General features: G+C 45.1%; 1 protein-coding gene across 4 annotated transcripts in view; it reads left to right on the forward strand.

The window, feature by feature from the left end:
* The window catches only part of DGKH (diacylglycerol kinase eta), a 356461-nt gene that overhangs the window by 280329 nt on the left and 48698 nt on the right, over positions 1-27434 (forward strand). For all 4 annotated transcript variants that reach the window (XM_088482783.1, XM_088482872.1, XM_088482720.1 and 1 more), the window contains 6 exons: positions 1873-2007; positions 16319-16436; positions 18484-18594; positions 18951-19047; positions 19954-20061; positions 25475-25588. In XM_088482783.1, coding sequence (XP_088338909.1) covers positions 1873-2007; positions 16319-16436; positions 18484-18594; positions 18951-19047; positions 19954-20061; positions 25475-25588 — 683 coding nt within the window. The remainder of the gene's footprint in view (positions 1-1872; positions 2008-16318; positions 16437-18483; positions 18595-18950; positions 19048-19953; positions 20062-25474; positions 25589-27434) is intronic.

Raw genomic sequence — 27434 nt, forward strand, 5'->3', positions numbered from 1 at the left:
TCCCAATGCAGCTGCCCCTATTCTTATTAAACCACTTGAACGATGTTAAGAGTTTATTCCCATATATTTGAACTGGGAACTGTATAAAGCAGTAAGTAAGTATCTCTGTGTACAGAAGTCCTGCCAGTGTAAGCTGGTGTTCCAGGAGGAATAATGAAATATGAATTCAGGTACCTGCAACAAGACATCATATTCAGTCATTAGGACTCTTTTATCAGAGCATGAACAGCAAAAGGTTATTTTTAATGTGTCTTGGCCCCAGGAGCCCCATCTGTCATAATAAAGAGCAGCTGTTATACAGAATACGCTTGCTTTGTCACAGAGTACAGATGAGGCAAAGATGGCAGTGCCAGATCAGTGCAGTACAAAGGTTACTATGCAAGTGACTGATGGCTGCAGTGCTGCCTTCATTCTCTACCATTCAATTAACAAAACATTAAAACATTTATTCAACTATTGTTTTTTTTTGTCGTCCCCCTTCCTTTTCAGTAAAGTAAAGTTTATGATCTAATTTAAAGGGAATGTAAATATTTACAGTGCAATTCAATATTTGTAAATGTTTTCTATGTCTACCTATTGTATTTATATGCAGAATTTGTCTCTGTACTTTTTAATTTGTTAATGGGAATTAAAGTTGTCTTTATTGATTCCTCTTCTAATTCCATGGCAGCAGCTGAAGCCTGTTGCACAAATTAGCCTGAGAAACCTGATGGAACACTTACAAATAACGGTTTTAATCAGGTTATCACTTAAAAGAGATCCTGGTGTTTGGCTACATATGTGCTCATTCAGCACTTAGATCCTATACAGGACAGAGCCATTTGCTTGAGTGACACGCCCACATGCAACACTTTAGTTGGTAGAGGACCAGAATCTGTAACTTTCAACTGCCCAACTGGGTTTAGCTTCATAGCGGACATAGAGAGGGTAAGGTTGCGTCCTAACCTCTGTTAGGTGGCAGGTCCTGTGGAGATGAATCTACCCCCTATAACCTCCCTCAGATCTATGTAGAAGACAGAGAAGGTTCCTTTTACTGCAAGATAGAAATAAAAATCCTTATGTGACATAAATGTGACTCCTCACAGCTGGAGTTTCAAAATGGAAATGTTAACATTTTCATTCATATATTTTACCTTTCACGAGTCTACACTACATTGATACAGAACAGGGTTTTTTTTGTATTTAGGAGAGCCCTGATACAAATAGAATGGCGGATGAGAGTAAAGCCAGGTGCACACCTGAAAGATATATCTGCAGATGATAGTTGTTCGTACAAAACGGAACAACCATCTCTGCCACCTGGTCGGGGGTCCCACTGGCCGGGGTTGGCATTGCGCCACCTCCCCGGTCGTCTGACAGCTTGTACACACAGCACGATGTTCAGATATACCTGTAGCTATATCTGCCGTCGGCTGTGCAGCATTGGCCGGCGCACACACAATATGTATATCGGCTGTTCAATTGAACGGCCGATATGTAGGCCAGTGTGTACCCAGAATTACTGTGGCACGATCTGACACACCCGCCATGCACTGGGGAATTACGGATTACAACATAAATCTCATGTACCTTCAGCTGTATTCAGATTTAACTTTTGTTTTTTTTGTTATCTTATTTATATTCTTAGCACTGATATATTATTACACAACAAAGTTCATATCATGCAAACCTGTTGGTAATAATTCTAGTAATGCTTCTTGTACTATAATGACACCACTTAACCAGCAAAGTTGTCCCAAATGCTTCTAGAAGGTTTCATAGTTTGGTTCTTTCCAGCTTCTTCTGCTTATATTCTATGATAAACTTCTTTTAATATGATGTGCAAATGGTAATATTTATTATTGAGAAGCTGTCCATTTGTTTCATTAACAGTGAGAGCAGCGTCACGTTCTCCAGATAGGCGGGCAAGTCGCAGCGCTCATTCCCACACTGGATCCTTCTCCAACCCCCCATTGTCGTCTAGCAAGGAGAATCTCCCTGTGTTAAACACAAGAATAATCTGCCCAGGTAATGAAAGCAAACAAAGATTACATTTGCTATATTGTTTGTTGTGTAATCCATTACAAACATGTGGATTAATGCAGATATAGTAATCACATAGTTGACTCCTCATCATCATATAGGTCATGTGAGGAAATGATCTAGCTCGTACATTTTCAAGATATATATAATATATATATATATATATATATATATATATATATATTTTTTTTTTTTTTCTATAGATCTAAAATACTAGGTTGACTAACCTCTACCCTGTTTTTCAAGTTTGTTAAAGCAGTGAGATTAATTTTTACAGGTTGCTTCCCAATAAACTCAGGATATAAAACATTTTCTGCTATTAAAATGTAATGTGTATGTATGTACAGTGTGTGTATGTATGTACAGTATATAGGTATGTCTATGTATGTACAATATGTGTCTATGTAGGTGTTTCTACTTCAGGGTCCATAGGGTATCCACAGGATACCTTGGGGTATAGGTGTGACATCAGTCGCAGGGCACCAAAGAGTTAAGCTTTCAGCCTCCCAGGATGCACTAGGTCCCCCTCCTATACCCCGCCCCCGGGCCAAGGCACCTCAGTTTAGTTTGGTGCCCGGCCGGCGTCGGGTGCACCTGTCGGAGTGGGGGCTAGAAGAGCCCCTGAAGCTTTCTTCAGTGCAGCTGTGGCTGCACATCTGGATGAACAGCATGGACAGTCAGTCCTGACGTCCATGCTGTCTTCCCTACACCCCCGCCGGTACCAGAACGCCGGTACCGATCCGGGGATGCTGGTGAGCATCTGGGGTCACAGCTAGCGGTGACCCCAGATGTTCCGGACCATGGCCGGATCCAAGGGGGACAAAGGTAAGCAGCGGGGTCCCGCGGTGGGTCCCCGCTGGTCACATGGTCCTAAGTCCCCAGGCAGGGGGCTCCCTGGGGACTGGCTGCAGCGTGGAGCCAGGTACTGAACCTGCGCTTTCCACTACCCCCTGGGACAGCGGACCGCAGCAGAGCGGTAGCGCTGCGGCGTCCCAGGGGTTAAATGCATGCCAGGGGAGCGCGCCTTCCCTGTCTCACAGCCGGCGCCTCCCCCGCTGCACACAGCCCTCTCTGCACTGTGCTGACTGGTCCTGTGTCAGCGCTCCTCTCCCAGGCCAGCTTCTCTCTGCTCCTCGGCGGCCATCTTCTCTGCAACGCATGGTGAACGCTGCTGGAAGTCTGGAAGGAAGCATCGTGGTCTGGGTCCCCCCGCATACCTCTCCTCCGCTGTGGCTCAAGTCTGTGTATGCAGCGCTGTGTCCTACCAGGCCCTGTGTCTGTGTAGTTGAGTGATCAGCGCTGTTAGTGCAGGAATTGTTATTTCTCTGCATTGTATGTGACTGTGCTAGCGCTGCCTGTAACTTTTCTTCTCTAAACTGTCAGCTTTATTACTGTCCCTGTTCTTTCTGCTAAAGCCCTTGCGGTGCGGTGCGGTGCTGCAGGGTGGTCTCTCGCCTATTTAATACTTAATTGGTGAGAGAGGTCACATACGTGGTGCCATCATGTCTGAAAGTGATTTTCCCCTCCGACTACAGTGTACCACGTGCAAAGTACCGTTAGCGGAGGGGGAGGGTAGCGCGGAGGGCCTTTGCCGGCAGTGTTTGTCCATGGCGCGGCCTATTACGGTTACAGCACCGGTACAGGAGCCGCCCTGGGCTTGTTTCGCTCAGGCGTTAACAGCTTTAGTGGGCCAGTTAGCTCCGCAGCCCACGTTTACTCCGATGGGTTTGTCCCAGCAGTCTGTGGTGTCGTCACCCATGCAGGGGTTCCCACGACAATTGGTGGTACCCCACAGTCTCCCTATTTCCCCGCTCCCGGGTTCTCAGGAGCCAGCGTGGGTTAACTCCCTGACGAGTTCTGTACAGCACTTGTCGGATGTGTTGCAAGGGGAGTCTGTGATGCGGCCTCATAAAAGGCCGGTGGCGTCTCTGTCCGCTCCTTATGAGGATGACGAAGGGACGTCTGATGATGGGGAGATTCTGGATCCTTATGATCAGGAACCTCTCCATACTAAGGACGCTGATGCTAAGTCCAAAGTATATATTCCTGGACTTATTCGGGCGGTCCGCACAGCCTTGGTGATTGAGGACGAAGTTCCCCCAGCGGCTAAATCTAAGTATGCCTTTTCAAAGATGTGAAGGGCGATGCCACAGTCTTTCCTCTTTCGGGTCAGTTGGTGGACCATTTAGAGGAGGCGTGGAAACAACCTGGCAAAAGATACCAGCCGCAGAGACGCCTGGCGGTGGCTTATCCGTTCGCGGATAATTATTTTGCCAAGTGGGAATCCCCTCCACAGGTGGATTCTCACGTGACCCGTCTTGTCCGTAGTGCCACATTGCCGATGCCATCCATGTCCTCCCTTAAGGATGCTACGGACCGCAAGGTAGAAATCTGCCTGAAGTCCGCTTATTCCCTTGCAGGGGGGGAAGCACGGCCGGCTATGGCCATTTGCTGGGTTGCCAGAGCGATGGAGCGCTGGGCGGATTCATTAGAGGCTTCTTTTGAATCCGACTGTCCGGCCGAACAGGCGGAGTTGATTGGCAATCTCCGTGATTCGGCCACCTACATCAACGAGGCGGCTCTAGACATTAGTACTCTGGTGTCTAGAATTTCTTCAGCAGCGGTAGCTGCTCGTCGCACCTTGTGGCTGCGATCCTGGAAGGCGGACGCAGATTCCAAGAAAGGTCTGGAAGCGTTGCCGTTTACCGGAGAAGTTCTCTTTGGTCCGGATCTGGATAAGATTGTGGCCTGGCCACGCTGGCGGCAGCCAAATCTGCTTGTCTCCCGTCGGCCGCTGCTCCTTCTGGTTCTGGATCATCGTCCTTTCGGTCATCTAGGGCCCAGGGCAGGCCCAAACCACAGTCGTTTCCTCGACAGGCTGGCCCTAAGAAATCGGTCAAGCCCCGGAAACAGGCATGGAGTACCAGACGTCTGGCCCCCAAGCCAGATGACAAGCCTGCGGCCTGACGGTCCGGGTCTCCCCTTGGGGGATCCCAGGGTGGGAGGCCGCCTGCTGCAGTTCTCCCAGTGTTGGTCGTTCACTACAACAGACACTTGGGTTCTGGAGGTGGTCTCCCACGGGTACGCCCTCTCCTTCCGGCACAGACCCCCGGCTCGATTCTTCACCACGGGTCTACCATCAGACCGGAACAAGGCTACGGAGCTGCGGAAGGTATTGCACACTATGCTCCAGGCTGGAGTTATAGTGCCTGTTCCATTCTCCCAGAGGGGCCAGGGTTTCTATTCAAATCTATTTTTGGTACAGAAACCCAATGGGTCATATCGTCCGATTCTCAACCTCAAAGCACTCAACAAGTCTTTGCGGGTCCCGAAGTTTCGGATGGAGACCCTACGGTCCATCATTCTGGCGCTGGAACCTGGGGACTACATGGTGTCATTGGACATACAGGACGCTTACCTGCATGTCCCTATTCTTTTGCGCCATCAAGAGTTCCTTCGGTTTGCAATCCGCAGCGACCACTTCCAGTTTCGGGCGTTACCTTTTGGCCTGGCGACAGCACCACGTGTTTTCACCAAGGTGATGGCGGTCATGGCGGCTTCTCTGCGGCTGCAAGGAGTCCGCATGTTGCCGTACTTGGACGACCTGTTATTGGTGGCAGGATCTCCAGAGCTCCTGTTACCACTTGGACCTGACCATTGCACTGCTGCAACGGCACGGCTGGCTAATCAACTGGCAGAAGTCCACTCTAATCCCGTCTCGGAGGATTCTGCATCTTGGAGCCTTATTGGACTCTGGACAGCAAAGGATCTTCGTGACGGAGGACAAGATCTCTGCTTTACAGTCAAGGGTGCGCAGTTGTCTGCACAGCCGCCGGGTGTCCTTACACTCGGCGATGAGGTTACTGGGCTCCATGGTGTCGGTGTTCGACATGGTGGAATACGCCCAGTTTCACTCCAGACCTCTGCAGCACCTGATCCTGTCCAAGTGGAACGGGCTGCCTCAGTCTCTGAAGTCCCAGACGATTGTGCTCACCCCGGAGGTTCGCCTGTCCCTTGCGTGGTGGTTAAAGACGACCCACCTCAACAAGGGACGTCCGTTCTGGGTTCCAAATTGGGTCCTGTTGACAACGGACGCCAGTCTTCGGGGCTGGGGAGCAGTTTCGGGTCCACACTTGTTCCAGGGCAGGTGGACGCCGACAGAAGCGGAGCTTCCAATAAATATCTTGGAACTCCGTGCGGTCTTCAATGCTCTCCTGCAGGCACAGCGGTTTCTCCAGGGTCACCCGGTGCAGGTCCAGTCGGACAACGCTACCACCGTGGCCTACATAAACAGGCAAGGAGGAACTCGCAGTCGGGCGGCTCTCGTAGAGGTCTCTCGGATCCTGGTTTGGGCGGAGCGCAATCTTCCGGCCATATCAGCGGTCTTCATCCCGGGAGTGCTAAATTGGGAGGCGGACTTTCTAAGTCGCCAGGACGTTCATCCGGGGGAATGGTCCCTGCACCCGGACGTTTTTCAACTACTGGTGGACAGGTGGGGTCTTCCAGAAATCGACCTCATGGCGTCCCGGCTCAACAACAAGTTGCCGGTGTACGGGTCTCGCACAAGAGACGAAGGGGCGTCTCTGGTGGATGCTCTGTCCGTCCGGTGGACGTTCCGGTTCGCATACCTGTTCCCTCCGGTCTCCCTTCTTCCACGGGTAATCCGGAAATTCAAACAGGAAGGAGGGACGCTCCTGTTGATAGCTCCCGCGTGGCCCAGACGGCACTGGTTCTCAGACCTTCAGGGTCTGTCCGTGGACAGCCCTCTGCGGTAGCCGCTACGACCGGACCTTCTGTCTCAGGGTCCTTGTCGTCACCCGGACCTGACTCGGCTGTCTTTGACGGCGTGGCTGTTGAGACGGCCATGCTGAGGTCCCAGGGGGTTTTCCAGCTCTGTGGTGCGTACCATGTTACGAGCTCGGAAACCGTCTTCCGCGAGGATATACCATCGCGTGTGGCATACGTTCTTCCAGTGGTGTCGACCGAGAGGTTATGCACCGCGGAAGTTTCGTCTGTCTCGGATTCTCGCCTTCCTGCAAGCGGGACTAGATCATGGGCTTCGCCTTGCTTCTTTGAAGGTACAGGTTTCGGCCCTGTCTGTCTGGTTTCACCGTAGGATTGCTACAATCCCGGATGTGCGCACCTTTATGCAAAGTGTTCTCCGTATTCAGCCGCCCTTTGTTCCACCTGTGGCGCCTTGGGATTTGGCTGTGGTACTGAGGGCTCTCCAAGGACCGCCGTTTGAACCACTGGGCTCAGTGGATATTAAATGGCTAACAGCTAAGACTGTTTTCCTTCTGGCCATTGCTTCGGCCAGACGTGTTTCTGATTTAGGGGCTCTTTCTTGTAGACCCCCTTTCTTGGTTTTTCATGAGAACAGGGCAGTGCTCCGCACTCGGCCCGAGTTTCTTCCCAAAGTTGTTTCCCACTTTCATGTTAACGAGGAAATAGTTGTTCCGTCCTTTAACTCAACTGGTCTTTCCGTGGGTGAGGCCTCTTTGGATGTTGTGCGGGCCTTAAGGACTTATGTTGACCGCACTTCTTCGTTTAGGAAGTCGGACGCTTTGTTTGTCCTCTATGGCTTCCGTAAAAAGGGTTGGCCTGCTTCAAAGCAAACTTTGGCAGCCTGGATCCGTATGGCTATTTCTGAAGCTTATCTTCATGAAGGCCTACCGGTCCCTCCTTCTCTGAAGGCTCATTCCACTAGGTCTGTGGGTCCTTCGTGGGCAGCTCGACGTGGTGCCTCGGCAGTTCAGATCTGCAAGGCTGCTACGTGGTCTTCTGTCCATACCTTCGTGAGGTATTACAGGTTTGACACCTTCGCCTCTCAGGATGCTTCCTTCGGGCGGCGGATTCTCCTTTCTGCACAGGAGCGTCCCCACCCTTAAAGGATACTGCTTTGGGACATCCCCAAGGTATCCTGTGGATACCCTATGGACCCTGAAGTAGAAAATATGAGATATGGTAAGAACTTACCCTTGTTATCTCTATTTCTACGAAGTCCATAGGGTTCCACAGGACTCCCGCCCTGTCGCACCTGTGCTGCAGATGGGCTTTGCTCTGGTCACCGGTTTTCCGTCTCCCTCTGGTGAGAATGTGATTCTTGTATGTGTCCAGATCTTTGTTCTCTCTCTTCCTTCTCCTCCTCCGGCCTATGGCTTGGTAACTAACTGAGGTGCCTTGGCCCGGGGGCGGGGTATAGGAGGGGGACCTAGTGCATCCTGGGAGGCTGAAAGCTTAACTCTTTGGTGCCCTGCGACTGACGTCACACCTATACCCCAAGGTATCCTGTGGAACCCTATGGACTTCGTAGAAATAGAGATAACAAGGGTAAGTTCTTACCATATCTCATATTTTTTATGTATGTGTATGGAGCCAATCCAGTTCAGTTCTCAACTTCTGTAATCAGTGACTGTAAAATATTTCTTTGTTAGGTGGGGTGTCAATAGGCAAGTTCCAGGCCATATTTCCATTGTAACCTAGATTATACTCCCCACTTCATGGTCTCTCCAATTTTGTTTTCTTTAAATAATTCTTCATACATTAACCAGTGTACCCATATTGTATCACACATTGTTTATTTCTAATATATAATATGTGAAGAATGAAGATTTTTTTTCTTCTACATACCATAGGGGACACAGGCTTTAGACAATGGGGTATAGGTTGGAATAAGAGTCCGGGCAACGAATAGTTAATCTTTGTCTCCCAGCAGCCCAGGCTCCTTCTCTCCTATACCCCACCCACAGCTCGACCAGTTTTAGTTTGATGTCTGCTTTAAGTAGTCTCACCTTTTATTTACTTTGATTTGTATTTATCAGAATGGGCAGCGCTAGGCTTCCTATAGGATACCTACACTGCTGCTCCACGGACCCCAACACCGGTGGTGACTGGGTTACTGTCTTCAGTTGGGCCCTCTGAGCACTTCAGGGTCCCACAACCGCAGCCAGACCCCGGGGGGCAGGTAAGTGCAGAGAGCTGCCGGTGGTGCTGACAGTGGTCGGTGAGGCTGCCTGGCACCTCTGCTAGACCACCTTGCAATCAGGCATTGGGGGCACTACCATGGAGGTGGCCATGCTCTTACCCCGCTCCCTTGGCGCGTTCCTTCACTGTAGGCAGCCTGCCATAGGGATTCCCCTCCCACACTGAGACGCTGAGTGACTATTTTAGGCTGTGCCTGCTTCAGCTAGTCTCCGGAGAGCAGCAAGGGTTCCTATCTCCCTGTATACCTCCTCCTCTGCAGTCAGAATATAATACATGCTCCTTTCTGCGTATTAGGATCTGGATTGTTGAGCAATTGTTGCCCATTTGTGCCTTGCTTTGAATGTTGCTGTGTGTACAGTATGTTTATTTTATAGGAGTACTGTACTTACGGTTTTCTCCCTGTCTACTGTCCTCTATTTCTGTCTTTTTTCTTTCTGCGCAGAATTTTCAGAGTACTTATTATTCTATTTTGTCTGTGTTTTTCTATTCTATCTGCATTTTTCTGTTCAGATAGCTTACAGATCATTGTTGTGGGGTTCAGTAACACCCTCACTACTGTGGTGCAGTGGCATTCATTGCTCCACCCATGGGTTGCACACTTCTGTTACTTAACATTTGGTGTGGTGATATGGTCTTGGATTTCTATATCATATCTTCCAAGAACAAAGAACCAATGGAGGTGGGCACTCCTGTATTGCATAACTGCAAGACTTGTACCACTATACTTTCTCCTCAGGACCAAGATAATCTGTGTCCAGTATTTTACAGCTGTGCAGTAAGAGGGTCAGTTGGCCACAACTTCCTGCCAAGAACCGGCTTGGGCTTCTTCCCTCTCACAGGTAATGTTGCAGTTAGATATTAAACTTGCAAACCCACGGCCTGCTCCCCCTGTGAGTGTCCTTTCAAGAACCCAGCTGCCCCCGGTTATGCTGTCTCAGGGTCCTGTGCAGCCAACTAACATAGAACTGCCTTGGATGCAGTCCTTTGCGCAGTTGGTGCAGGGCTTAGCACAGGTGTCTGCGGTTTTCCAACGAATGTTGGATAGGGATTGCATGTTCAGACACAGACACTCTAGGCAAGATAGTTCTACACCCCTGTCAGGATATGATTTGGACTCTGAGGGTTCCTCAGTCCATGAGGATGATATGTCTAATACTTCCAATGTCGAATCCTCCTGTATCTCGGAAGACTCCCTACCTCAGGTAAACTTAGACTCCCTGATTAAGGGGGGGTAGGGAGATCCTCTGCATCCAGGATGCTGAGCAGGCCCCTAAGGCTAGTGCTCTAGTGTTTAAGTGCCAGAAGCAGAATTCCCTGCTTCCGCGCAGCTGGAGGACCTACTAGCGGAGGCATGTGATTACCCTAATATAGGTGCTTCCAGGTTTCTAAGCGCACTGCCTTTTTTTTTTTTATTCCCTGCCTGCTGCGAATTGGGCCAAATGGGAGTCTCCTCCCTTGGTGGATGATCACATTGCCCACTTAGTAAAGAACGCTACCCTTCCTATTCCCTTAAGGATCAGACTGATGGGAAGTTGGAGTCTTCCCTCAAATTGATTTATTCCCATGCAGGTGCCATAGCGTGTCCAACCCTAGTGTCCACTGGGGTGGCTAAGGCCATTGGTAGTTTGGTGGACGCCCTTGAAAGTGGCCTCAGCTCTGCTACCCATAGTACTGAGCTGCTGTCTTTCGTGGAACACATCAGAGAGGCAGCCTTTTATCTCGGCGAAACAGTGATAGACACGGGTGTCCTTACATCCAAGGTATCTGCGTCCTCTGTTCCTTCTAGACGAGCCATCTAGCTTCATTCCTGGCGCGCTGACTCGGACTCTAAAAAAGCCTAAGTGGCTCTTCCTTTTCCAAGGACATCCTCTTTGGGCCAGATTTGGCCAAAATTGTGGCCACGGAGGCACCCAAGACATCCTTCTGTTTTTCTGCGGTAGCCATTAGGATGAGAGTGTCTAATTTTCGCTCCTTTGGTTTGTAGGTTAAAGCCAAGGGGCAGCCATTCTCAAGGTTCCATGGTTACTTATCCAAGGGTTCCAAGCCCAGTACTAAACAGCCCTGGTCTACCAGATGCCCTGCCTCCAACATGCCGCTTGATAGGGTGGGCCTCCACCTAGGGGATCCCACTGTGGGCGGCCGACTTCTGCTGTTCTCAATTCCTGGATGGCGACCACATCGGACACCTGGGTCCAAAGGGTTCTCTCCTAATCTTTCGGGAGCGGTCTCCAAACCAGTTTATTTCCACAGGCTTTCCAGGGGATCCAGGCAAAAGTAATTGTTCCAGTTCCCTGGTCTCAGAGAGGCCAGGGGTTTTATGCCAACCTCTTCTTGGTTAAGAAGTTGAACTGTTCCTTCCGACCAATTCTCAACCCTCAACAGGTTTTTATGGATCCCTAGATTTTACTTGGAGTCTGTGTGATCCATCATTCTGGCTCTATAGGTGGGGTATTTCATGGCTTCCCTGGAAAACCAAGATGCCTATTTGCATGTTACTATCCGGCTCAGTCACCAGCTCTTCATCAGGTTTGCAGTCCGGGAGGACCATTTCCGATTTCAGGCATTGCCATTTGGTTTTTCCACAGCTCACGAAGATCTTGGTGGTAATTGCCGGCTCAATTGCGGCACACTGGTATCGGGATTCTTCCTTATATGGACGACCTACTGATCCTTGCCCTATCACTGGAGGGCCCCCAGGAACATGTCCGTCTCATGGATCTGCTCCAGTCCCACGGATGGATCATCAATTGCAAAAAATCCTCATTGACTTCATCGCAGGAGATGTGCTATCTGGGGGCCTTGTTGGATTCCAAGGTGCAGTGGGTCTCCCTCCCAGTGGAGAAGCGTTGGGACCTACAGACCAAAATTTGCAGGTCATACGATGGTTTCATATCAACCAGGAGTGTCAATACACTATTGCATGCAGATCCTGGGCTCTCTTGTCTCCATCTTCGACATGGTGGAGTATGCTCAGTTTCGCTTCCAGCCTCTTCAAATGGAAGTTCTGCCCTGTCCCGGTGGAACAAGTCACATCAGCAGCTCGGGATGAAAAAGATCATTCTCTCTCGGGAGGTTCAGTTTACTCTCTTTTGGTGGCTCCAGGGTTCCCACTTGGACAAGGGTCGCCCCTTTTTGGATTCAGGAATGAGTCCTCCATACCACCGACACAAGTCTGCTTGGCTGGGAGGCTTCATCCAGGTGCTTTTCAGCTCTTTGTTCTTTGCTGGGACTTGCTGGACATCAACTTAATGGCATCTCTCACAACCACAAGCTACAGAGGCATGGCTCTTGCACCATACCTTCTGGTGGACGCCTTAGCGGTTCGGTGGACCTTCCAGCTAGTGTAGATCTTCCTTCCGATCTCGCTGATTCCGCGGGTCCTCCGCAAGTTGAAGTTGGAAGGCAGCACTGTGATCCTGATAGTTCCCAATTGGCCTCGCCTAGCTTTATACATGGATCCCCTATGCCTCTGTGGCCGGATCTTCGGTCTCAGGGCCCGTGCTTCTATCCGGTTCTGGCTCGTCTCGCTTTGACGGGGTGGCTCTTCAGAAATCCATCCTGAGAGCTAAAGGGTTCTCTAGATCAGTCGTCCGTACCATGCTGAATGCCCGTAAACTTCCTTCTGCCAGAGTCTGGCGGACTTACTTGGTGTTCAGCTAGGGGGCTTAACCCTAGGTCATTTCAACTCTAGCAGGTCCTCTGCTTTCTGCAGGCACGTCTGGACTTGGGTCTCCGCCTAGCTTCTTTTGAAGGTGCAGGTTTCTGCTCTTTCTGTTCTCTTCCAGAGGCAGATTGCTCTAATGCCTGATGTACAGACTTTCCTGCAGGGTGTTCTCCACGTTCAAACTTTGTTCCTTCGGTGGCTCCATGGTACTTGTCTTTGGTGCTTCTGTGGACATTCGCTGACTCACATGGGAGACTGTCTTTCTACTTGCCATAGCATCGGCCCGGCGGGTGTCAGACTTGAGCGCGTAATCTGATCGCTCATTTCTGGTTTTCACTTGGACTAGGCTGTTCTTCAGACATGATTTGTCTGCCTTCCTAAGGTGGTTTCTTATCAACCAGGAAATCGTGGTCCTGGTCTTTCAAGCACCTGATTCTTTGCTGGAGGAGGGGCCTCTTTGGATGTCTGAGGGCCCTCTGAGTATATTCGTGGACAGAACCTGACATCTCTGTAAGACAGTGTCCCTTTTTGTCCTCTATGACTTTCACAAATAGGGCTGGCCAGCTACGAAGCAGACTTTGGCCAGATGGCTCCGTTCGACCACTCGCTTAATCTGTGGCGGACCTTCCTGCCCCGGCTGTGGTGACAGCTCATTCCACCAGGTTGGTGGGTACTTCTTGGGCAGCTCGACTTGGCGTCTCTGCAGAGCAGCTTTGTAAGGTGGCCATGTGGTCCTCTGCCCATAAGTTTCTCAAGTTCTATTCACCAACGCGGTTTTCGGGTGAAGGGTTCTCAGCGCAGCACACAAGCGTATTCTCCCTTAGGTGGATAGCTTTGGGACGTCCCACTGTCTAAAGCCTGTGTCCCCTAGGGTATATAGAAGAAAAGGAGATTTATGTTCTTACCTTGTTAAATCTTTTACTTTGAAATCCATGGGGGACACAGGGCGCCCACCCTGACGCACCTGGCTTGTGGGGTTTTTACTCTGCTTCCCGTTCCCCTGTCAGTCTTTCCTGGGTGTGTGGATCTGTGTGTGTGCCAGTCTTTCTTCTCCTCTTTCTTCCTCCTGCCTTGGACTTGCTAACTTAACTGGTCTGCCTGGGGCTCGGGACGAGGCATAGGGGAGAAGAAGCTTGGGCTGCTGGGAGAAAAAGAATAACCATTTGGTGCCCGAACTCCTACTCCAGCCTATACCCCACTGTCTAAAACCTGTGACCCCTATGTATTTAGAAGAAAAGGATTTAACTAGGTAAGAACATAAATCTCCTTTTCCCCCTAAATAATGCCCATTATATAATTGTGATACCCTAAGATAAACCATTAATAAGTGAACCAATAACTTGGAGACACTGTCAAAAAAGTTATTTATTTATTTTTTTAATAGGGCACTGTCTGCTATCTGTGTTACAACCGTAAAAAGTATATTTCTTTTATGGATGTGGAATTTCAGTAACAGGCTGGTTTGTACCAGTCCTCTCCATGTAGCTGGGCTTAAACTACTAAGGCCATAGGTCTGTCAGTGCAATTCCTAAGGGCCTCAAGCTGCACATAAAAACAGCGTGCTTATGCCTATATGAGAGTCGGAGGCTCCTGAATGTGCTGTTGTTGCATATGCACTAGGTTCACATCATCTACCACTCTTTGGTTGGAGGACGTTTGTATTCATGAGTACCTAACATACCACTAAAGAGGCATCAATCAAGTTATTTTTGCTATGTGCATCTTTGGTTATGATTAACCTCAGGGTTATTTTCAAATAACTCAGCACTGAAAAGTATTGTGTGTCAAAGATGGGGCTGGAGTGGTTTGTACTTTGATAGTTTGAGTCATTCTTAAAAATTGCTTTAAAATGTAATAGTTGTTGGTAATAACTTAATTCCCATCATAAATTATTTAATTTTTTTTGCTACTACTGCCTTTCCCAGCCGGCAGATTGACCACCCAGAAGAATTACCTTTAAACACAGAGGGCCTGATTCAGACCCGGACGCTATTTGCGGACGGTCGTTCCAAAAAAGGAACCGGCTATTTAAATTGAGCGCTCGCTCTTTGCGGTTTGTTGACGCCTCTATGTCTGAGCGAGCGAACGTAAAATGCGCTCGCTCGCCCCTTTGTCGTTCGCAACACACGTCATCTCCGGTATTTATTAGATTAATCGGGAACATCGAAAGGCATCAGAACTGCTCGCAGTACTTGTGGTAGGATTTTCCTACCGCAATCACTGCGAGCAGTTCAGGCTAAAAGACAACCAAGTGACGTGGTCGATGACGCTCCTTTACTAATTATGCACTCCCATTAAACGCCCTTTTTACAGTTGGCACGCTTGCGTTCGGATCTCCACTCCCCCGTTTTCAAGCACCTTCCCCTGTTACCACCCACAAACGGTACATTCTGCCAATCAAATTAGCAGCCCCTCGCTGTTTTGCGAGCGCATGATTTCCGACCGCAATGACTGGTTTGCGCATGCACATTACGACCCATGCGCAGTTGTGCGAACATCGCTCAGAGCGAACGAGCGGCCGCTTACGAGCGGCTCTGAATCAGGCCCAGTGTTCTAATGCAGTTGCTTTGCATTCCCCTTTCTGTTTTAGGGAGACTTTGTAGAACTACAGCAGTGGCAGGATGAGTTTCCCAAGCTGAAAAGATCCCTGACCTATTACAACCACAATTCTGCCACTATTTAAGTTGAATGATAATTGGATTTATCCATTAATGGATCACAGGTGGTCGTACTGTAATACTAAAACCAAAGCTTTTCCCGGCCCATTCCGCATACGGCTCTGAGAGAAGTAGTAGACATAGTGAGTGCCTATTTTAGGTGATAAGCTTTTCCAAATTGGTTTATTTTACAGTCCTTTCCTTTTTTTTTGTTGAGAGAGAGATATGCTCACATCCATGTTACATTAATTCCTAGAGTGAACCCTGAGAAGTGTGTGTAACAGTGATTCAGAGATGGAGGCACTCCACGAGGTTTGAAACAATAAATAGATTATTACACGAAGGTTCAGTCTAAACATCTTATTGTTTTAAAAACAATGGAGTGCTACCATCTTCAAATGAATCTCTCTCTCACTTTGTGTTTGTGTATATATGTATATCTACAGCATGTACGTGTGTATATACTGTGTGTGTGTGTGTGTGTGTGTGTGTGTATATATATATATATATATATATATATATATATATATATATATATATATACATATACATATACATATATACATGTACAGTGTGTGTGTATATATGTGTGTATATATATATATATATATATATACACACACACACACATACATAACACTGGTTATTATTGAATTCTAGAGTCATATTTTCGTTTTAGCAAATTTCAGAATTTGGGCTGGTGCCTGCAATAAGCTGTATCAACCTTAGTAAATCTACTCATATGATTTTATAACTTCCATTTTTTTTTTAACCTAGACCATTTTTTTCTTCGCGAAATCACAAACTTTTTTGATCTGATGGGGAACAGGGGCCTTACATACTTTATGGATCCAAGCCCCGGAATGTAACTTTCACTTCCAGCTTCCATTTATTTTTTTCCATACTTTCAAATAAAAGGAAAATAAAATTATTGGCAGCTTTTTTTTTTATCTCCCATTCCCTAACTAACGTTTCTGCTTTTTTCCAATAGGTTTGAGAGCTGGATTGGCAGCTTCCATTGCTGGCAGCTCCATCATCAATAAAATGTTATTGGCAAACATAGACACAATTGGTGCTTCTCCTTTTATTGATCCGGATTTAGACTCTTTGTAAGTAATGTATGCTGATTGTGCCATCCATGTTAAACACTTTAGCGCTCTGTAATAAATGCTATGGGAAGAGGCACATCTGCTTACTAATGCATTACTACTTGCCACCAATTGTTAATGTGCACCCAGTGTGGGCTGAGAATGTTGGCTATCTACTCCCTTTTCACCTGGTCTTGTCCACAATCTCTTCCTCATTTTATATATACAAATGATGTAGTTAAAGTAGCTGCACCCATTTTTGCATGAGAATAGTGACAGTATAGCAAATTAGATGTACTGGATAACTTAAATGAATGAACCATTTGAAGTGCCTAAAGTCCCTGCAGTGTGAGCAATATAGAAATAAGCTTTCTAGCCATAGCTGAAATATTGGCCACCAGTCAGGGCTCCATTTGCCACAACTATATATACACTGTTTGGACTGGTAAATACAAGAAAGTCTTCATAGGGAATCATTTTATCTATACAGTAGATGCCTAGATATCACTGAAAAGAACTTCCTGCAATGTAATATTTTAAGGTTTTCTTTTTCCGATATGTCATCCACAGTACACTTGATTAAGCTGTACTGAGTGTTTCTTACCTTAAGGCGGCCAGCATAGGCAGGGGCACAAGACACTTTCAAATGCTTATAATATACGCTTGAGATGTAGTTACAGTACATACCATACAGTGCATGTGGTTGTAAGTGTATTGCTTGACTTTTTCACTTGTTCACCAGCACATTATTAGATAGCTTGTTAATACCCAGTCTCATTCCATATATGTACACTCATGAGGTCCACTTCTGTGATAAATCCACATTAAAAGGTAATTCCTGTCTAGGATTTGCATTTCACAGATCTAGAGAGCAGCCCTACTATAAATTAACATATAACTTGAATTGAGACTGTTAATAAACCCTTTCAAATTAGCAGTGATCACTAGAACATGTATCACGGAAATACGGTTTTATCTTTTTATGGCATTATTAGAATTTTACACCTGCACAGAATATTTTGGTTACAAGTTTACTATTCAATAACTATTTTAATGGTTGAAGTACCAATAATGTGTTTTATGGGGTGTGGGTATCTTTTGTCAGTATGTCGGCATTGACCACATCGACATTAAACACAGATGAAATGTCGATGTGATTAGAATGACCACAAAACCTCCCTGGTGACACCTGGTCTGGTGGTGACGAGAGGATGATTTCTGGGGGTTCCTGCATAGTTTCTGGCAGTAAGTAAAGGGGCATACACACTAGACGATAAAACTGAACGATAACCATATCGTTCAACGATATATCGTTCATATATCGTTCATATATCGTCTAGTGTGTATGGTCCGAACAACCTAACAATGCGCGCTCCTGCAGGTCGTTAACGATATTCCTAGTCGGCTTTATATCCAGCCCAATCTGGGGAGATCATGAGCGATGCCATGCTGCTGAATGCAGCATGGCCCCGCTCATCCCCCCTCAATTGATCGTCCCTTGTCGGCATCGCCAAGTGTGTATAACGATGTCGGCACCCCACCGAGCTCGTCGATGACAACATTGCCGTATACACACATCGTCTAGTGTGTATGCGGCTTAAGACTCCCCATTCTAGTGCCTAACTGTAGGCATCGGAACGAACGGAACAAGAAAAACATTTGAAAGACGCGAACGTAAATTTTTCTAGCAAAAAATAACTGGCTTTTAACCCTATTTTTGCCCTATGGTCGTTATCTGGCTATCCAATTAGAGCCCATTTTTTTAATGAATGTAATGACCTGTTTTCATCTGAAAACACAAAGGGTCCATGAAACTTGTGTGTTTTTCGTTATAACGGCAATGAAAATGGGGCTGGTATTGGGGATTTTAGTTTACCTGCCTAAGGCAGGTGAATCACAATCCCCGTTAAGTGCCGGCTTTCGGGGCTAATTGGATAGCCTCGCCGGATCATTTTGCCACGGCAAATTACTGCTGCTAATAGGATACCGGCCTGTGACTGCATTCCGTATATATTCTTTATCATTACGTGCAGTTTGAGTAATGATTACTCTCCTTTTAACTTCACAGAGAAGGCTATTCAGAAAAATGTGTGATGAACAACTACTTTGGTATTGGTTTAGATGCGAAAATTTCTCTAGAATTTAACAACAAGCGCGAGGAACACCCTGAAAAGTGCAGGTACATAAAACATTGTTACATATCAGTTTGCATCAAAGCTGCAGAAACAGTATTTGATATTTTATATTGCAAATGATGTGCTTACTCTGATTTCATATTGTAACCACAAGCCATTTGATATTGCATTATAAGAAAGAAAGACAATGTAACAGAGTGATGGATTTATTATTTTTTGCTTAACAGCCATGACATTTTTGTTATGTTTTAAAACTAAAATCTGAAAGTCAATGAGCAACCCATACATATTGTAAATGTAAAGGTACATTGAGATGTTATAATGCTATGCATTGTGCTGACCTTTTTTATTTGTAGCATTTCGTTTAAGATTTAATGTCAACTCTTACAATTTACCCCAGAAGCCGGACGAAAAACATGATGTGGTATGGAGTGCTCGGCACCAAAGAATTGCTGCAAAGAACGTATAAGAATTTGGAGCAGAAGGTTCAGCTCGAGGTAATGCGCTGCAGGATGCTAATTTACATCTAGACCATGTGATTTTGGTAACTCATATTTGCGCCATGGTGTGGCTTCTTTCTGATAGATCAATATCCATTACAGATTGGAATTTATTCATTGGGATGGTAAATCATGCCGGCAAATTACGTTGATCTGCTCATGAGTGAGGCCACTTGCCTTTCCGAAGCAGCAGGGAATGCAGAGAGCATTGCATCGTGTCTGGATGACCTAGATCTGTGCAATTTAACCACTTGCATGGCCAACTTACTTGCTGATCCTTTTAGTTTCCCCTTTGCTTGCATTTACCATTAAATGTAATAATTGTGCAGTGTCGTATTGAAACTTTTAGGGATTTATTTATCAAACGGTGCGTTTACAAATGGTTGATTTTGCCTTGTGATTTAAAGTGCCAATTTGTTTGCATTTGTTTTTTCCTTCAAAGGCAATATACACAATGTTTTAACTTTAAACAATTGCATCATTAAATCCCTTAGCAAAACCACAAAATATAAACCCCTTTGAGTCCATTCATTACAGAGAGCACAGTGAAATATAAATTGGCAGAATTCTTTGCGTCAACTATTAAACCCATGGCTATTCTTGTGTGAAGAGAGTTTACCTGTCTGTTTACCCCTATAATGGTAGTTTGCTAGAAGACTGTTCAATTAAATATAGGTTTGCTCTAAAAATGTAATTCAATAAAAACAAAAGAAGCATAACTCTTTGTTCAACAAACATTTTAATCCCCAAATAACTTCAGGAATATTATTTATCCTGTTAGCTACTCAGCAAGGAGTTAATTTCAGTGGTTTGTATGTGTGGCCTGCACATTACATCACATACCTTCTTGTTAAACAAGCCTTGATGTTCTCTTCTTTGTTCTCCATGCTTTATTCTTTGCAGTGTGATGGACAGTATATCCCGCTTCCAAGCCTCCAGGGTATTGCAGTTTTGAACATTCCTAGCTATGCCGGTGGCACCAACTTCTGGGGTGGAACAAAAGAGGATGATGTAAGTTCAGCAGAGCAGAAGTCGTCTCGATCAGGCTTTGCCTTTAAACAGTTTATTTTCTTTCGGTGTTGTGGAGAATCTACTCTCATATTCTTTTCCTCTTAATATTATTCTTGCTGGACCAGAAATACACTGCAGATTCCAGATATTGTCGCTATTTTAGGCGTGGGAACTTTTGTGTAGCCAGTGCAGAAATCTTGTCATACGAGAAAAGAGACATTTCTTGGAAATGTGATATGAATGGGAGATTACAGAATCCATTTGGGGCGATGTGATATGTTGCATCTGTTCATATTCATTAATTGACACTTTTTGACATGTTACGTTGTGTCTACATTCATCTATCCTCTATGCATTATAAGTCACGTTACACAGAACGTGTGAGTGCTGTGTGACTCGGCAGCGCATGGCGTCTTTCCTTGTGACTTTTTACTTTCAAATGCTTCTTATTTGCACAGCGGTGTAAATAGGATGCACAAGCAATTTCTGCTGATTAAAATGATATGCGGCATGCCTATATTCTGTGTGCAACTGCAGGTGTATCTGCATGCAAAACTCTACGTTACAGTGTAAGCGATTAGAAGGGTTGTTCAGCGCGCAAGAAGGCTAAGATGTATGAGGACACATTTGTATTTCTCCATTAATGGTTGTTTATGATTTGCCATCTTTTCTCATTACACCAGAACTATATAACACCAGCATCCTTATTGAACTGCAAAAGCAGAAATTGGGGCATTTTTCATTCATATTTATTTTATTATTCCACTTGCAGCATTGTTGGTTACCACACACGTGTGTGTCAGAATAGCAGACAGTGGAGTCGCTCCTCTGATCAGGGGTCACAGCAAAACTCGGACAAACAGAGAGGGCACGTGCATAGTGTAGTATAGCCTCAGTGGCTGTAGTGTTGCTCAAGAAGACTTGTTACTCATTTATCTGTGGTCAGAGTGGGATAATACAGAACTACTTCACTGAAACAGCAATAGGGTCACTTGAGCCCCCTAATATAAACCTCAAAGGACCATATCAGCAGAAAACCACTGTACAGGTGCACAGGTTCCCAAACTATTACTTAGTATTTTGCTTATTAAATGCAAGATAAACTACAGGGTGTTTTAAAAGTTTCCATATATAGGGAACATTCCATTGTTTGGTGAAACAAAATATGCTCTGTATGGTTGCTATTACCTGAAAATGCATAGAGATTCATAGAGATTCTATTCATGGTGAACTTGCATTAAAACATCTGAAGTTGTTCGCTAAATTGCATTTCTAATGTCATTTTTTTTTTAGGTAATTCATGTTTTGTGTCTTTTCAAAGGCATTCTTAAAGGGTTTCTACATTTGTGAATAAAGTTGCATTTTGTTGATTTCCGATTTGTGTGCTGAAGATGGCGGTCACTTACCTCTGAGCTCCGTTGTTGGCACCAAGTTTTGTCTTGCCTTACGCCGTTCTGAGTTACCATTCTGAGACCTCTTGGTGCCCCAGAAACTGGGGTGGTCCTGCACCGTTCACCAAGCTGATCTCCATGGCATCTCCGGGGATGGTGTTGCCATCTTGGAATCCATATGCTAGAGCACCCACAAGGGACAGTTTCTTGAATCACTGGCCACCTGGGCAAGCCAGAGAAGGCTCCAACAGCATCTGCTATCCATCTGGTATGACTTGTCTGTCCAGTAACATTCCATCATCGGACCCCTATCCGCCGCTGCAGCAGTAATTTGAGCTTCTGCTTTTGGGCTGTCAAGACGCTCCTTTGCCTGCTACCAGGACCCAGACCTCTCCTGCAGCGGACTGTCTGTCTGCCGTCCCTCTTCTGACTCCCAGTCATCTACAGCCAACAGACTGAATGACATCTTACACTTCTTCGCCTCTCCACCCCGGACCCTAGCTGCCTTAACCACTGGGGTATGTGTGTCCATATCTGACAGCGGTCATCGTAGTCTCTCGGTGGCTTTCCTGCTCCATCCCCAGACCACTGGCTGACCTGCAGAGAGCCTAGGAGCAGCCGCATCAGCCAACGTTGGCTCCCGGCCTCCACATCTGAACCCCTCTCCAGGTCCGCCACAGCTACCATCTGGCAAGACACACCAGACGGGAAGCCATCTGCAAGCTTACTAGTCCTGCCATACTGAATTCACTAGGGGGGCTGTCCTGCTATCATCGACCACCTGCAGCTGTTGAGGCTTGCTACACACAGACTGGATCCTACATATCTCGCATTATTATTCTTGGCTCCAGATCACCAGAGCCATATACTTTAGCTCAGCCACACCGAGGTTTCTACGAATAGTGTCCCTCCCTGACCTTTACCCGCTTTAATAAGACAGCCTTGCAACCGCCTAAAACCTCTGTCACCAAGGTCACTTCTACTGGCAGAGTAGATCACATCCTCCACTTCAGCTCTCCATCTCATATCAACATCCTCCCTGAGAGGGTTACCACAGAGGGTTTCCTACCCTTCATGTCCCCCTCAACCACCCTTTTACTATAATGCACGTGTGATCTGCGCTTTGCACACCATTGCATATCGGCCAATCTACTGCCATACAGTACTGGTTATATTGGCCTCATGCCACATCTCCCAGCCCTTCACACTCTACCTATCTCCTTGATGACAGAGTGAGCCTACCATCCTGTGCGTCCTGGGTGTACCCCACCAGACCAGTAAACTCGCCTGTCATATCCTCACATTTGCTTAGAGTGCCCTCCTTTCACAACACTACTAACTACTGCTCCCATGCACAGATCCAGCTCTAAAGCCAAGTAGTCACCCCCCCCACCACCTACAAACCAAGCTGACTATGACAATACCGCTATCTGCCCCATCCACCAAAGATGACATCCAGGCGTTAAAATCTCTGATCATGGAGCTTAATGAATCGCTGGAACTCAAATTAGACAAGGCTGTATCCTCTCCTCCTCCGCCTAGGGCTCCAAGCTAGAGTCTCGTCAAGACGCTTTTCATAAATTTGAGCATGAAGCCAACATAGACCGTGATCTCATCATAAATGAACTTGAGGAAATGAAGTCCAAAAATTTGGAATATCAAGTAGGGTTCAAGCTGGTCTTGAGCAATTGATTGAAGTGAGGTTATGGATGCGAATGTTGTACCTTTCTCGAAGGATCTGCTTTAAAATTTCCTCCCGATCCTTGGCTCTCGTCAATTACCGCTTGAAAGACCCCAATATGCACTCAGGCCTAAACCTCCTTGCGATGTTATCAGATTCCTGAGCTTCAATGACAAGAAGCTGCTAATCTAATTCACACATGTTAAACTCAATGTGTTACATGACATAGCCAAGCTCCAGTTCTTCCAGGACATCCCCCAAAGTATTTCCAAAAGAATGGATCTTCTTGACCTCATTTGTGGCCTCCATGATCGCGGGGGTCGCTATAAGTGGGGCTTCCCCCACAAGCTGATAGTGGATTTTGGTGTCATGACTTTACCTTTTCTTGCGTCGCGGAAGATAATAGACTTGCTATCCCCCATTTAAGAACCTGACCCCGCCTCTTTAGCCTGAACTGAATTGTCATATGTGACTACCCCTATGGAACGCTACTGTATATACCACCCGTTAGATCGAGGCTTCATCTAGCTGCTTTATCGCACTGTCCTATCCCCAGACTCCCTTATTTTGTTCGTCCACGAACAAGCCTCAGAAAGGGACCTTGGTCATGGTCTCGGTCCGGATTCCTGGGATCTGATGAGCTCCACTACTAATAAATCCTCAATTAGTATTGCCATACAAGAGGACTCTTATAAGGTTCTAACTACTTGGTACATTGTTCCAAAACGCCTGAATAAGAGCTACCCAGATGTCCCTCGCTCCCTGCTGGAAGCAGTGTGGCCATCCAGGCACCTTTTTTCATACTTGGTGGTCATGTCTCAAAATCACTCCATTTTGGTCTATGGTTGTGTTTTTCATCACTACTGTTACAGGACACTATCTATCCACCCAATGCACCTATTACTCTGCTTCCCAGTCCCACACCTTTTCAAACACACTGCCAAATTGATTCTTCATATGCTATATCATATTGCTTGTGCAGCAATATATCGAATTAGCCAACAAGAGGTTGTGGACCGAATATGGTTCGTGTCTCAAATAGAATATTTCACTGGACTTCTTAACAGCACTATCGCTAAGTACCATGCAGTCTGGATGCCTTGGTTCTCTCACTTTGCCACACTGCCTGGCACCACTAAATGTTTTTACTTCCTCATTCACTTCTACCCCGCTCCATACTTGCTCGCTTTGTGTTCCCAAATGTCCATCCCCCAACCCCTTGTTCCTTTTTCCTTCCTCCACCTCTTTTCCTCCTTACTAGCCCCTACCACACGCTCCTCTTCACCCTCATGAACCCTACCTATTTACTTCTTCTTGCCACCGTACTCTGATCCCTCTTCCACATGCTCCCCCCTCTCCTCTATACATATTAATAGTTGATTTCTTGATTCAAGTTTACCGACAACAATTTTTACTGTTACTGAACTTGTATATCCTTAACCTTTGCCTGTTACTGTATATTACACACTGCTTATTTTCAAAATAAAGAGATTTATAAAGTTGCATTTTGTTAAAAAGTGTTAATTTTTCTTATGTATTTAGACTTTAGGACAACACTATACTTTAATAAAACATTGATCTGTTATTGTTAACATGTTCTGGGGTTACAGAGTTCTTCTTCATCAACAGCTTTATTAGCTAAAACATATGTATTGCTGTGTTTATCATTAGTGTAACACAAAAGAAATCAATCATTTACAGTTTAGTCTTATTCTACAACGCCATATTCCCTCTATCACCAACTTTGTGCACTAAAACTTTTTCTGCTTCCCATGTCATAATTGCTCCCTACCAAATTTGGGGAAATTCTGGTTGTTACTTCAAGCTACAGATTTTGTGTGTGTGTGTGTGTGTGTGTGTTAATGTTCATTTGCTTTTGTTGCTCCTTGAATAAGTGCACCACTTCTGGACTTTTTTTAAATGTGATATTGGTTTTATCCTTTGTGACATTGTGTTTAAGATGTTTTCCCACAATTTCAAGTTATGCTACCATTCAGATCACCAGTCATTTTTGGAGTAAACATGTTGAATTGATTTAATAAATGTTAAAAAAATCATGGTCTACAAATGATGTTTATATTATTTTGTTGTTAAAATGAAAAATAAAAAACTGTTCTTTGACCAAAAAAAGGCATGTTATACCTTTTAGTGAGGTCTACAGGAGTTGTCCACGTTTAATTTCCAGTTCCTTATGTCCAAGCAGTAAAGACTCTAATTATATGACTTTTCCTGGCCACCAGCAATAAAATATAGAAATATATGATAAATTGTGAATTTACATTAATCTTTTGTGGTTATTCATGGTAAACCACATTAATTTGCTAATATTTGCTCTCTCCAGATATTTGGTGCTCCCTCATTTGATGATAAGATCTTAGAGGTGGTTGCAGTGTTTGGGAGCATGCAGATGGCCGTCTCACGGGTAATCAAGCTTCAGCATCATAGAATAGCTCAGGTACGTGTCAACTGTAATTCACATGTTGATGTGGGTTATTTTTAATGTACTAACATGGAACAAACGTCTGAATACACTTTCTGAAAACTACAGTGGTATATGTCATGTAATATACAGAATTTCATCTTGTAAGAAAAGCTTGAGTAATTGAACCAGCACTGTGCTTTGTCCAAGTTTAGATAAAGGTTGTTTGTAGCTTAGTGCCCATCATTATTTCTATCACAAATCCTTTGTTGCAGCATGCACTGATCTGTAGTGTTATATGATTGTTGTTTGATTATACAACTGAGTTTCACGGAATGTGTGGCTGCAGGATGGTAGCCTTTCTGCTTTACTGTGTTTTCTTGTTGTCTACCTTGCTTTTTTATGGTTATCTTAGGAAGATTGATGTTTACAGTCAAAAATAAAGGCCCTTTTACCTTGGTAGAAATATGCCTCTTTTAGGACAATGAATTCTGGTCGATGTTTGCTCTCAGACAGAAAATACCTACTTGCAGTTCGTACCCTCTTCGAACTAAATTGAAGTTCTATCCGAGCACTGCTTGTAGTATATTCTGTCTGTCAAGCACTTTGAAAAAATGGTAGTGTGTACAGACGTATTTCCAAGAACAGAATAGAAAAAGTAGTCCTATTAACGGAATGGACATGTATATTGACAAAAATATATAATACTATTAAAACGTAACTTTTATTGTGAACATTAATTGATAAATCAGCAAAATAAAATATATTAGATGTTCAAACTGTAATTGGCTTGAGGATGCATTTCAATTAAAATTTCTATGGTTAAAACAGACTAAAACCTTTTGGAGTAGAACAACCTTTGAAAGCTATGTTAAACATAATCTCTCTCCGAGAGGTTTAAGACCTAATGTTTTTCCAGCCTATGAATTGGCAACAGAATATCTTAATAAGGAATGGGAAGGAACCCTATTGAAACGCTCTCAAGAATTAATGCACATAATCAAGCATGATAATATGATGTTTGAGAAATATACAGTACTAAGGAGATAGAAAGATTGGGAGATAGACTAAAAGCTTTTGAAGGTTTGGAAAAATTCCAAAAAACATTTGATAAGTTTGAAAGGGAAATAGATAAAAATGAAAGATTAACAATAGAACAAAAAAGGAGGAAGTTCTCAAGAGATAAGAATGGTTATTCGCAAAATATAATCTTCAAATGGAATAGAGAAAGAGGGAGAAAAACATTTGATCCGATAGTCTGCTACTCAACTTCAAAAATAGAATCCTCGGACAATGAGGTGCAAAGCACTACATATGGTGGACGGTATTTTTTAGGACGAGGAACGCAAGTGGTAGAGGAAACTATAGGAGAAAATACATAGACGGGGTCAGATCTGAGGGAAAGAACAAGGAACAACAAAACCAGATGGGAAGAAATGCCTCAGACGGAAGAGAAATCACAGAAGATAGAGGATCAACAGGACACACTGAGAATAATAAACTTATCAGATAAAATCTTGAATGAAGAACATATTTCCCTATTCAGTAAGGGTTTATCATTTTCATCCATGAATAATTTGAATAGGTTTGAATGGTAAAAGGACCTTAACCTCTTTGCACGTAAATTACTTCTACACAAATTTTTCAAAATGAAAAAAATCCTCATGATCTCCTTTCAGAAAAATGTACTAGTGAAGTTGATTTTGATGAATAAGATGAGATAGCGATTTCCATGTTGGAAGATTTGGCGAATGAGAACCCTGATAGTCACATTGAAATAAGTTTGGGAAGACCAGTTTTGAAGAAAAAATCCACTTTTACACCTGATGCTAAAATATGTCCACAAATAGAGGTGTATATGAAAGTGGTATCCAAGGAATTA

Source organism: Taudactylus pleione, unplaced genomic scaffold (genome assembly GCF_031769625.1).
Source record: "Taudactylus pleione unplaced genomic scaffold, aTauple2 ptg000005l, whole genome shotgun sequence".
Lineage (NCBI taxonomy): Eukaryota > Metazoa > Chordata > Amphibia > Anura > Myobatrachidae > Taudactylus > Taudactylus pleione.